The following is a 13,138-nucleotide window of genomic DNA, read 5'->3' on the forward strand; positions in this document are numbered from 1 at the left end:
CCTAAAGCTGTACGTAATTTTGTAAATTACTACAAACAAGACAATCTGAGCCCTAGATGACCAACATGCTCAACTGTAATTTATAAATCATTGTCTCTTCAGACAGTTGGATTAATATTAAGTAGGAATAATACATTAGAATTATTAATAAGGTACTATATATTGTATAAACCCACAAGCAAAGTATATAACAATCATCTACTTGCCCTGATACTTCTTTCAGCCTACTTCAAGCATCCCAGAAAAATGGATTCCTGGTGCATGGAACTGGGTGACAAATTTTCAAACTATGTTGACAAGAAATTAATTCTTTCTCATGGAAGCTGTTCTTGTTGGCATTAAACCTAAACCATGCAATATTTTCAGTGTAGGACACGTAAAGGGGGATTCCTATTCTAGACTAAAAGATAGCCTGAGTCTCTGAGATGGCTGTAGAGGAGTATGGTATCAAGTCCCTCAGTAAAGAAGAAGAGGGGTATCTTAAATGTGAACACACCGGGGGTTAAGCTTCAATAAATTTAAAATTGTCCTATTCATCCTTGCAGTCTGATTATAAAGAGAGCAGCAGGCTTTTAGGTTTAAAGGGTGTTACTAATTAAAAATGTGTTGAAAGAATGAGTGTGCATACATCAAGTATGAAAGGGACAATGGAGAGAAATGAACACCTGATCCCAGAAGTGACAATATATGCATAGTAGTGAAATACAGATCTCCTGCATGTAGAAATGTGCATGCAGACTCATGTAGATATGTAAAAATATGCAGGGTAATAATAGTAGGAATTCAATAAATGAAGTAGGAATAGTACAGAGAAGGATTATTAGCATCTTCTCCTGATCTGGAAGGCAGCTTGGACATTGGAAGATGATATAGGAGAAGATAACTAACTTGCTTTTTAGTTCTTCTACCTTATCTTTCCTGGGACCTTTGTGTGGTCATTGCTGGAAACTCTATCGCTTGACCATAGGACCTGGCCCAGCCATTGACTGCAATGTTGTCACATTTATTTAGTCCTAAGGTGAAAAATCTAGCTTTGGGCTCAGTCTCAGGTATCCTTGGAAAAGTTATGGGGAAGACATTACTTACGTATTCAAGGAGAGAAAATTAAGTTGTACATATCACAAACCAGTTTATCTTGATTTTTCCCTATAAGAATATTAGTTTTTGTCTTTCACATTTCCCTTCTCCTTTTAGAGAAATTTTCATCAACACATCACTGTGGGTAACAAATGTCCACTTAGAGGTCTTTTAGTGAACATTTAAAAAAAAAAAAAAGAAAAAGGCAGCATTTTTAGGTAAGAATGCATGCATAAATTTTTATGATGGGTTCATGGGCTTTGTACTTATTTGTATGATAAATGCAGGTCTTTTGTAACTATTTTGTTTTTATCAGAAGAAAGTTTAAATGAAACAATACGATTTTGTGAATAGTTACACAATAAGATTTCTCAATATAAATTCCTAAAGAAACAGACCTCCTCGGTGGTGCTAATTGCTTTGAAATCATCTTTCTTTCAAACATTTATAGAAACCAGTGATGCCCAGAGTTAAACACTAAATTTATTATATGATTTTAGGGGTAGACAAATAAAATTCCTGGCACTAAGAAAAAGGGACAGTATGCATAGAATAAAAGTTGAGAAAAGTAAAAGAACAGATGTATACAAAAACAACAAAAGGCACCATTAAATACTGAATACTATGGTTCTAACAATTATCTAAGAAGCTTCCTTAGGCCTTTTCAAAATTGTGGAGAACATGCTAAAGTAAAAGAAATTTCCTAGAAATGTAGATATATAAAACATACTTTGCTATGATTACTGTGATTCATTATTCTTACTCAGTCAAAATACATTAATCAAATATATTTTGAAAACTAAGTACAATGTTATACAGGATAGACATAAAGTTTGTGTGCAATTTATTAAAATAGTACCACATAGTAAATTGCACATGAACTTTATTGACACCCTGTATATTAGTAATATAACAATGAGCAAGGCAGGAAAGATATATCAGTATGAGTAATGTAAACAGGCAATTTTTAAACTCATGAATCTTAGTGACTTAAGACAACTCATTTACCCCAAATATCTCTTCCTTTCACTTGTCATATTGCAGATGAATTGTTTTGGGCTACCCAGTTTCTTACAAAGATTTAAATTAACACTTACATATCCATCCATTCATTCATTTGCTCATTTATAAATAATTTTATTATTATGTTTATTGAGGGCAGCAAGTACTCTAGGAGCTAGGAATCTAGGTATGAATGATATAATTCTTTGCCTTTAATGGGCTCACAGTACAGGTGCAAGCATGAACAAATACACACAGCATGATCCAGTAAGTGCTGTCACAGTGATAACAATGGCAGAGTGAAAATGGAGATTTAGGACAGGGATGTGTAAAAGAAATGGTCAACAAACCAGGAAAGACCCTCTAGTAAAAGACATACAAATTGAATTTTAAAGTAGATTAAAAGTAGAGTCAGCACATTTAGGAGTTTGTGAGATGAAGACATGATTGAAGTGGAGTATTACAATCAGGAGGAATGCATATTTTGTGGCACTGAGGGAGCATGGTCATCTGATACTAGGCAAATGAGGATAACAAGTACTGGCAATTCACTAAGAGTGAAAAGATGGAACACTAAGGCTCTGAACTTAGTATGCAGTATGTGAGGGTACAAATAAGGCATTATAAAATTGGAACACCTCTCCCCTCACAAGCTGCATATGAAGTCTGTAGCCTGCACTTCATCTTTCAACTCTTAGTGAATCACCAACACTCTTCCCCTGTCTGTCTATATCAGAGGCCCAACTGATCTTTGGCAGAGCAGACAAAAATGTACACTGGGCACAGGTATTTTAATCTCAAGAAATGGTCCTGAGAAATTGAATAGCCATAGCAGAAAAATGAAACTGGGACCCCTATCTTTCACTACATAAAAAAAAAAATTAATTCAAGATTGATTAAAGATTTAAATGTAAGACATGACACTATAAAAATTCTAGGAAAAAACATAAGAAAAACTCTTCTAGACATAGAATTTATCACTGAGATCCCCGAGGCAAATACAGCAACAGCAAAAATAAATCAATGGGACTTAAATTTAAAACCTTCTGCCCAGCAAAGGAAATAATCAACAGAGTAGATAGGCAGCCTACAAAGTAGAAGAAATATTTGTAAACTATACATCTGACAAAGAACCAATGTTCAGAATCTACAAAGAACTTGTACAAATCAGCAAGGAAAAAAAACAGCAGACAAACCCATCAAAAGTGAGCAAAAAACATGAACAGAAACTTTTCAAAAGAGCAAATACAGAAGAAACATATTTTAAAAAGTTCAACAACATTGATCATCAGAGAAATACAAATTATTAATAAAACCACAATGAAATGTCTCCTTATCCCTATCTGAATACGCATTACTAAAAAGTCAAAAACAACAAATACTGGTGTATGTGCAGAGAAAAAGGAATGCTTATACACTCTAGGTGGGACTGAAAACTCATATACCTCCTATGAAAAACAGTCTGGAGATTTCTCAAAGAGCTAAAAGTAGACCTATCATTTGATCCAGCAATTCCACTACTGGGTATCTATCCACCCCAAGGAAAGGAAGTCATTTAATCAAAAAGACACTTGTACTCGATTTTTTATCCCAGCACAAGTCACAATTGCAAAGATGTAGAATCAATCCAAGTGCCCATTAGTTCATGAGTAATAAAGAAAGAAACTATGGTTTGTGGTAAGCAATTCTCTTGCCTTAGCCTCCCAAGCAGCTGGGACTACAGGTGCCTGCCACAATGCCTGTATCACATATATATGTGTATATACACAAATGTGTATGTGTACATATATGTGTGTGTGTGTATCAGTATATACACATACTAAAAATGTTTATCTTATGTATTGTATCTTATATCTCTAGTGATTTCAGAAGTCTAACATGACCTGACCATTATAATTTTGACACAGTTTTTTCCTTTCTTAAACTGTGTATACATTTTTTGGCACCCTCTGTGTGTATATGTCTATACATATGTCTACACACACACACACACACACACACACACCCCATATATCATGGAGTACTACTCAGCCATATAAAGGCATGAAATAATGCCTTTCACAGCAACTTGGATGAAACTGGAGATCATTACCCTAAAGCGAAGTTTCTCAAGAATGAAAAAATAAACACCATGTGTTCTCTATATTCTCACTAATATTTGTGAGCTAAATGATGTGTACACATGGGCATAAAGAGACATAAAGGATATTGGAAGATAAGAGGGGAAGAGGAAAGGTTAAAAACTTCCCTATTGGGTACAATGAACACTGTCTTGGTGATGGGCGCACTGAAGGAAAGTCCTGACATCAGTATTATACAGTGTATCCATGCAACAAAAAGTTTTGTACCACTTTAATATTTGAAATTTAAAAAAAATACAGTAATTTGGGGGAGGTATTAGAGAAAATCATATAAGATAATTCTAAATTTTATCTGCATAAAAAGAATTAATTTTGTAAAAGTAAGGAAGAGGTATTTGCTCTTCCAGATAGTGAAAATAGAAAGTTTCATTTGGTGTAGTACATAATATAATCCTTTTTATCTCAATGAAACATGAAGATATACATATGTGTGCGCGTGCGTGCGCATGCACACACACACACACATATATATAGAGAGAGAGAGCTGGTGTGCGCATAAAGAGTTTACCAAAGGGGGGAAAGAAATTGAACACTTAGTTTAGACTTTGCTGGGAATCAACACATTACAATTTGCATCATGCATTTATTTTATCCAGAATGCCACAAACCCCTCTGTGAATTTATAATGAATTATTGAATTTCCGCTAAGAAAGTCGCACTTGTGGCTCAGCACCCATAGCTCACATACACCAAGGCTGGCGGGTTCAAGCCAGGCTCCAACCTGCTAAACAACAATGACAACTGCAACCAAAAAATAGCCAGGTGTGGTGGCGGGCACCTGTAGGCCCTACTCGGAAGGTCGAGGCAAGAGAATCGCTTAAGTCCAAGAGTTAGAGGTTGCTATGAGCTGTGACACCACAGCACTGTACTGAGGGCGACACAGTGAGACTCTGTCTCAAAAAAAAGAAAGAAAGAAAGTTGCAATTGTATTAGCATTGAAAGCCAGTATATTACATACAAATAGGAAAAAGAAGTAATCCCACATCATGGAAGAAGGCAGTGAGGCAGTGCTGCAACAGTGTCTTGAAAACTGCTTGTGACACATGAATTGTTGTGTTTTAAATGCCCTTCAATGACTCAACTGGCCAAGTTATATGGTCCCATTGAATTTGACCCACACCCGTACACTCAGCCTCAGCAGGTATATGGGGATGTTAAAAAAGGAAGAACTTTTCCAAGAACAATAAGTAAAATTAAGAAGGCATTACATTTGTCTTCGTGTTACCATTTGCAGTCTATTTTTTAACCTACAGCCTTCGATGCCCAGAAAGAAAAGTGAGTAAAGGTGTATTGCTGTCCAACAAATCCTTCACGTTCTTCTTCACAATATGTCTTTGTCTCTTCAATGGCTTGTAATGATTATGATCTTGCAGGCACTTCCCATAAGCTATCTGTGCATTATTAATGAAGTTCTATGACAGGAAACGTCCATCACTGCAATGATTCTTGAAAAGCATAGATTCATTCAAACTAACAATGCATATGAGTTTGTCACAGTTTTAACATATGCATTCTTCTTGCAGATGGTTGAAAAAGAAGGTTATCTTCAAAAAGCTAAAATTGCAGATGGAGGAAAGAAACTAAGGTAATAAAAAGTTCTTTGACCCACTTTTATATAACTATGCTAGTTCCTGTATCCTTAACTTGTATCACTGCTATTGTTTGGGAAGCAAGGCCCTATGGTAACAGACTGGTCCCTTCTGCTACCACTATGATCAACATTATTTTTAATACAATTGTAGTTTTTGAAGAAAGGCACAACAGTACATATTATTACACAGAGCATACAGATATGAAATGCTTCTTATCCTCTTAAAGTATAAGTTCTTTAAAAAAAATTAAAGGAAATAAGGCAATGGATCTTGATTTCTGGGATTAACAGATTTTGGAATAAAAGGACTTATTTGCATTACATAAAAATTTCCTGGAGGGTGCAGTGAGTATCTCATGCCTGTAATTCTAGCACTTAAGGATTCAAGGCAGAAGGATTCCTTGAGCTCAGGAGTTTGAGAGCAGCCTGAACAAGAGTGAGACCCTGTATCTACAAAAAAAGAAAAATTAGCTAGTAGTGGTGGTATATGCCTGTAGTGCAAACTACTCTGGAGGCTAAATCAGGACAGTCTCTTGGGCCCAGGAGTTTAAGTCTATAGTGAACTATAATTGGGCCACTAGACTTCGGCTTCAGACTGGGCAGCAGAGCAAGACTCTGTCTAAAAAAGAAAAAAAAGAAAAAAAAATCCCTACAGTAAATTAGGGGAGCAATTGTTTAAAGGATGAAGTAGTTGAACTATAGTTTTAGATAAGTAAATCAGGACCCTTTCTTACCTCACCAACAGCATGGATAAAAAAAATCCTCATGGTTTAATCTCATTTCCCACGTCAACCCTTCACTGGGGCTTGATGGGAGAAAGGAGGTAACATCATTGGTCAATCCTACTCTCCAGCCTCATGTAAAGAAGACGCGGGGTGGGGGGGTGGGGGGGAGGGATATTACAAGAAACCAAGATGATGCCCTACCATGGGGGTTATGTAAAGTATCCTTGCCGATCCATAGCAAACTTTGTAACATCTCCGAGAAGGCAGGGCCAGGAGGAAGCAAAGGACCAGAATAGGGCCCTTCCCCTAACCCACTCACATGAATATGATTTTTGGTAGTTGTGATCATTGTATACTATTGTGTACTTGCTTTATTTGCTTTTACTTTAATATGTTGTTGTACAATTTGCATGCTGCAGTTTAATTTCATATAAACATTTGCAGGCAGTTTCATTATTTCAATCTATTTGTAAACTATTATGCATTCTTTCAGCTTTTCTCACTTAAAGTTATACAAATTTTAATTTTTCCTTTTTTTTTTTTCCTTTTGTTATTTTCACCATAGATATACAGAATTGAGTTTGTGGCCTTGTGTTATCATTACTCTGGGAATGATGTCTAACTGGTTTTATTTTATTTTTTGTTTCTAATCCTCACTTCCATCCCCTTTAGACCTCTAATTTAATGCATTTAATGTGTGTTCATCAAATCCACTTTCATATATATATGTATGTATCAGAATATCTGTGTCACCTTAAAAGTAGTGTGTAGTTGTGTGTATGTGAATGTGTTGTATTGCATAAGCATTTTTGTGTAGTAAATTACATTATGGTTCTTACTACTTTCATTCAACGTTAGTGTTTGGACATCTTTCTATGGTGCTAGACAGACCTGTGTTTCTTAACCATGGGGAAAATAAGTCATTAGGTGATTTTGTCATTGTGCAAACTTCATAGAGTGTATTTACACAAACATACATGGTACGGCCTATTACACACCTAGGCTATATGGTACAGCCTGTCGCTCACTCCCAGGCTACACATTTACCATGTTACTACACTGAGCACTGTAGACAATCTTAACATAATTTGTGTGTGTGTGTATCTAAACATATCTAAACATGGAAAAGGTAAAACATTGTACAGTGATGTTACAATGAACAGGATGTCACTAGATGACGGGGATTTTTCAGCTCCATTGTGATCGTATAGGACCAACATCTATATATGGTCTGTGTTTGACTGAGGCATTGACAGTATATAAATGTATTCAAAACTAGGTCATTTTTCCCAATTACTAGGTCATTTTTCCCAATTACTGCCCTTTGCACCCTGTGCAAAGACACTGTGGTTAATGATGACCTGCATATATGACGGTGATCTCGTAAGATTATAATATTGATTTTTACTGTTCCTTGTCTATGTTTGGATACAGATCTAAACACACTTACCATTGTCTTACAGTTGTCTACAATATTCAGACTGTACAGGTTTGTAACCCAGAAGCCATAGGCTATAGCACAGCCTAGGTGTGTAGTGGGCTATACCATCTAGGTTTGTATAAGGACATTCAATGGTTTTCATACAATGATAAAAGTACCTAAGCTTAGACACATTTCTCCAAATGTCATTAAGTGACACATGACTATATGCTAAATTTTACTTACCCAGTCCCTCAGGTACAAACCCTAAACTTCCTCTAACTCATTCCATCCAAGACAACATTTCAATGAATCACACATATGTGTCCTTTTAACCTGTTAAGAACTCTCAGGGTAATATAGCCAAGAGCACAGATCACTTGGTGTTAAGTTATGCACATTTGTAAATCCACTGAATACCACTGCCAGACTTTCTCCTGAATGAGTGCCCCTGTTCACATAACTGCTCTGCAGTGCAGAAGGGATCTCATTTCCCATAATCTCATCAGCATACGGCATTATCTTACTCTCTTACTTCACTAAATTGGTGGCCATAGAATGTTACCTCAATGTCACTTTTATTTGTATTCTGCTGACTGGTATTGCAGTTGAACAACTTTGTCTGTTTAGAGTCATTCAGATTCTGCATTCTAAGAATTGCCTATTTATAAACTTTGATTATTTTCTATTGAGTTTTTTCCTTTTTTTTATAAATTGAGGAAACTTTTAATATATTTCTGATAACATTTTGACAAATTTTGATATTGGAAATATCTCCTACAAGTTTATGGTGGTTTTTGTTTGTTTGTTTTTATTGTAAATGCTTCACATATTGAATATTGTATGTATAATCAACAAGATAATAACATATGCTATCCTACCGTGTTGATGGTCTATAATATACCGAATCATTTCTACTGTCCTTTTAAATTTGATTTTTAAGTTGAGTTCAGTTTTATGCTAATACTTACAATTACAGTGAACCCTCCTACTGCTTATCAATTATTATTTTATATTTTCTAGAGATCAATGCTAAACTTGGACTACTTGATCAAATTACATGACCGTTTTTTTATGACTCGTATTTTGTATTCCCATACTGCTTTACACTTTCATCACTAACACCAAAAATGTTGTTTACTTATAACTTTAAAAATCATGTTTTGATCACATGATTTAATCTTGTTTTAATCACATTTATAATTTAGCAACTAATAATATACCATACTTGGTATAATTTGTATTTTTATGTAAAATTTCCTTTGATAGGCTTTGTAACATTTCTCAAGAATCTTTATATCTTTTTATAAATTTTAATGAGTTAATAGGCAATATCAATAGATGCTTACTCTGTCAAGAACTTGGCTAAATGTTTTACAAGTTTTAAGTAATAATTACTAATACAATGTGAACTCTATTATTACTTAGTATTGTACAAATGGAGAGTCATGGTCACCTGTATTAACCTCTCCTTTCTCCTATTTTATGCAGACTTAGTATGACAGAATTTAGTCCTGCCTTCTGATTGAAATATGTTTGTTTTTTATCTTTTGCTTTCATCTGTTTGAAATCAAGGACTAAAAATTATCTTTTTATCTCAGGACATCAACTGTACTAAAGACTTCAATTTTCACTTAATAAATATCATTTTATTAATTTCTACAACGTTTTCTGCTCATAAATCCATTCTAGATTATCTGTACTTTGTGCTGTTTTCTTATCTTCCATTTTCCTCCTTCTTGTTTTCTCTTTTATTCGTATTTAATTATTTCTATTTCTATCTAAGGAAATTTTGACTGATCCCTAAGTATGAACAGGAGAGGCTCCAAGGAAGATGAATTCCTTGGCTATATCTTACATTCAAAAAAGATCATACATTTAGGCTTATTTTGGAATGAGGTTGTACACATTTCCTTGGTGACACACTGGTAGATTTAAAAGCAGAATATATTCAAGATTCGGCTCTGCACCCATAGCACAGTGGTTACGGTGCCAGTCACATACACCAAGGCTGGCAGGTTAGAACCCAGCCCAGGCCAGCTAAACAACCTTGACAACTGCAACAAAAAATAGCCGGGTGCTGTGGTGGGCACCTGTAGTCCCAGTTACTTGGGAGTCTGAGGTAAGAGAATCACTTAAGCCCAAGAGTGTGAGGTTGCTGTGAGCTGTGATGCCACAGCACTCTACCAAGGATGACATAGTGAGACTCTATCTCAAAAAAAAAAAGGAATATATTCAGCATTCAACTTCAATTTTAATTTTGAACATCAAAAATCTACGTCAGTTTTTCTGATTAAGTTTAGGAATTTATTTAAAGATGTCCATCCCCCAAACTGTGAGTAACCCTGTCCTCTCTAAAATTCTACGAGCCCCTAGTAAAGTTAATTTCAATGCACTATTTCAACACACTCTGCTAGCCTCTCCCTATGCACCCAGTCAGTCCTTCTCCTTAGCCGGCTCCTTTGTATCTCATACTTCTTATTACATGTAGATTCTTCCTCTGTTCTCTTGCTCAGAAAGAAATACTTGGGAGTGAAGACATGGACATAAATATGGGTATTAAAAAAAACGCAGAACAGGGCAGTGCAGTGGTTATGTCTGCTAGTGCCTGCTTTCATCCTAAACTTTGTTTGCTTGAACAATTGTTATTTAGAATGGACTTCCTGTGATACTAAGGTGCCTTCCTAATGCAAACATATCTTTCTTCAGTATTTTCTGCTCAGGATCATAATAAATGCTTCATGGCTATATCTGTCTTTCTCTATTTCTTGCAACACTGACAGAAATGTGTGTCCTTTATACTTCACTGTCTCTTTAACACACCTTTTAGCAGTCATAAATCATAAGAAGCTTAGAATGTGAGAGAGAAAATACATTCCTAGACCTACCAGTTTGAGAACAAGTCTGAACATTTAACAGTGTCAGAGTGATTTTGCAGTAAATCAGTCAGAGACACTAGAGTAAATCACTTTCACTTCCATCACTGGTGCAGAATCAAATCAAATCCAGCATGACCAAGTCAGGTAAAAAAGGCAGATGGCCCAAATAGGGGAGGCTAAAATTTGCAAAGTAATCACATGTGTGTTTTCCTCTGGCTTTTTTGGTTTGTCAATGTGTTGTTACCTCAAGAAGGCATAAGAGAAGTGAGTGTAGAATATAAAGCTTTGGTGTTTAGAGCAAGCAAATGTGTTAAACCTAGAGCTGAAGCTAACAGATTCTTAGAATGGCAATGAAAAATTTAAGGGCGGTTTTCCATCAAGCTTTCTTCCAGACGAGCAGTGACAAAGTTGCTGTTATTATGTGCTGCCATCCGGTGTTCATTGTGTAGAATGTCAAGCTGATGTCCGCACTGAGTTTTTGGTTATTGTTTTATAGGTGCTTTTTGTGTTTGTTTTCAGTTTAGTTTGGTTTTCTTTTTGGCATTTTGCAACTTCACAACTCAAGATCTATTTTTAGGAAAGTTTTGTGAAGGGTTTCACTTGGATAAATGCCCCACTGATTGCATAAATTGTATATAATTGCCCTAATACAAATTTAGTTCTCCCCCCTTCCTAATTGTAGTCAGTACCTTTCTCCCCTCTGAGATGCGATTTTTTTCTGTGTGTCAAAATATTAAATAAAATAAACACCTGAATTTCTTGTCCTGGTATCTGTTTCCTCCCCTGAGTCACTAGGATTAATCCTTTACCTGATTTCCTATAAATCTGTCTGGAGACCGGGGACTGCCTCGCTTATTCATGGGACTTTGGATTTACTAAAATTAGATATTTTTTGAACCGTATGTCTTATTTACCCCTTACATCTATCTCACAGCTTGATTTTTATCTCTTCCTGTGAAAAAATAGAAAAGAATGCTCTCCAAGTTGTGATGAAATGTGCGGACCTGACTGGGTATGGAATGGATGGCAGGCGGGGATAAAGGGTTTGCAGGGGACAATCCAGGTCATGCTAAGAGTGACTTTGCTCCAAGGGAGAAAGAAGGTCTGGCAATTCTTTGGAAACAGTTCTGTGACTCCCTCTCTTAGCTCCTACATTGAGGCCCCACACAGGCAAGCTGAGCACAACTGAAGGGTGGGCTGCATGCCACCTTCTCTGGGGAGGCTGGAATGAGCAGGGGCCTCAGGGTCTAGGAGGCTTGGTGGTTGAACCCCATCTTTATGACTTATTTGCCCTTGGTGAGAATGCAACATCCCTATGCTTCAGTTTTCTCATCCATAATATGAGGTTAAACCCACCTACTGAAATTATTTGGAGGATTATTTCTTTCCATAATTATTTCCCATCTTTCTATAGTTAGAGGTAAAGTTTTTTATGTATCTCTTATTTTCCTTAATATTTTAAGCCCTGAGAATTGTGTTTAGCATGTGGTAAATGTTTAGCAGGTACTTATGACTGGTTTAGTGATTAAATTACATGATTCATATAGAATACCAGGCGCCATGTGTGGCACACCATGGGGCCCAAAGCAAGCTCATAATATTTGTGTAGGTATAGGAAGACCCTTGGAAGAAGCTCAGGGATCAGCCACTAGAATTATATATTGGAAAAATAGCCTAAATGTTCAGGGTTAAATAATTAAGGGAAAAAAGGAATGCTAGCAGTGCTGTATTAAAATAGTAAAGAACAAAGAAGGGAAATTTGACTTTTTTTCTCTTTTTTTCTTTGTCTTTGTTGGTAAACAATAGTCAACACAGAGCAGGAAAAATCTTGATGCATGACCCTTTGAAATTTGAAAATCCATATATACCTGTACTTTTACTCAAAAAACCTTTAATGATCAACTACTGAAGGTCAGATACTGTGCCCCATCCTGGAAAGGACCTAAAAGACCAGAGATGGTGTCTCTCTTTGTGGGTGCAGGGAGACTGGGGGATTAGACGAACTTTTATTATTCTAAAAACAACTTCATTTTAGAAAGGTTTATTTGAAAAATTTTATCCAAAACTGCTAGACTCACCTGTCCTGGCTAAGTCCTTTAAGCTTACAGAAGTTACTCACTTTCTGAGGTGTCACCCAATACACTGAATACCAGTCACCTATAGTTACTTGGTTGCATATGGAAAATATTAAAGGTTTCACTTGGAGCAAAATCTTGCCAACTGATTCTTCCCATGTTCTCTCCAGGGATGACAATGTCTCACTGTGTTAAGTAACTGAGTGAAAAGGCCATTCCGCTGAGATC

General features: G+C 36.0%; 1 protein-coding gene across 1 annotated transcript in view; it reads left to right on the forward strand.

Moving 5' to 3' along the window:
- ARHGAP15 (Rho GTPase activating protein 15) overlaps positions 1-13,138 on the forward strand; it is a 624,230-nt gene that overhangs the window by 18,963 nt on the left and 592,129 nt on the right. The window contains exon 3 of the mRNA XM_053596459.1: positions 5,744-5,805. Coding sequence (XP_053452434.1) covers positions 5,744-5,805 — 62 coding nt within the window. The remainder of the gene's footprint in view (positions 1-5,743; positions 5,806-13,138) is intronic.

The sequence above is a fragment of the Nycticebus coucang genome, chromosome 7 (genome assembly GCF_027406575.1).
Source record: "Nycticebus coucang isolate mNycCou1 chromosome 7, mNycCou1.pri, whole genome shotgun sequence".
Lineage (NCBI taxonomy): Eukaryota > Metazoa > Chordata > Mammalia > Primates > Lorisidae > Nycticebus > Nycticebus coucang.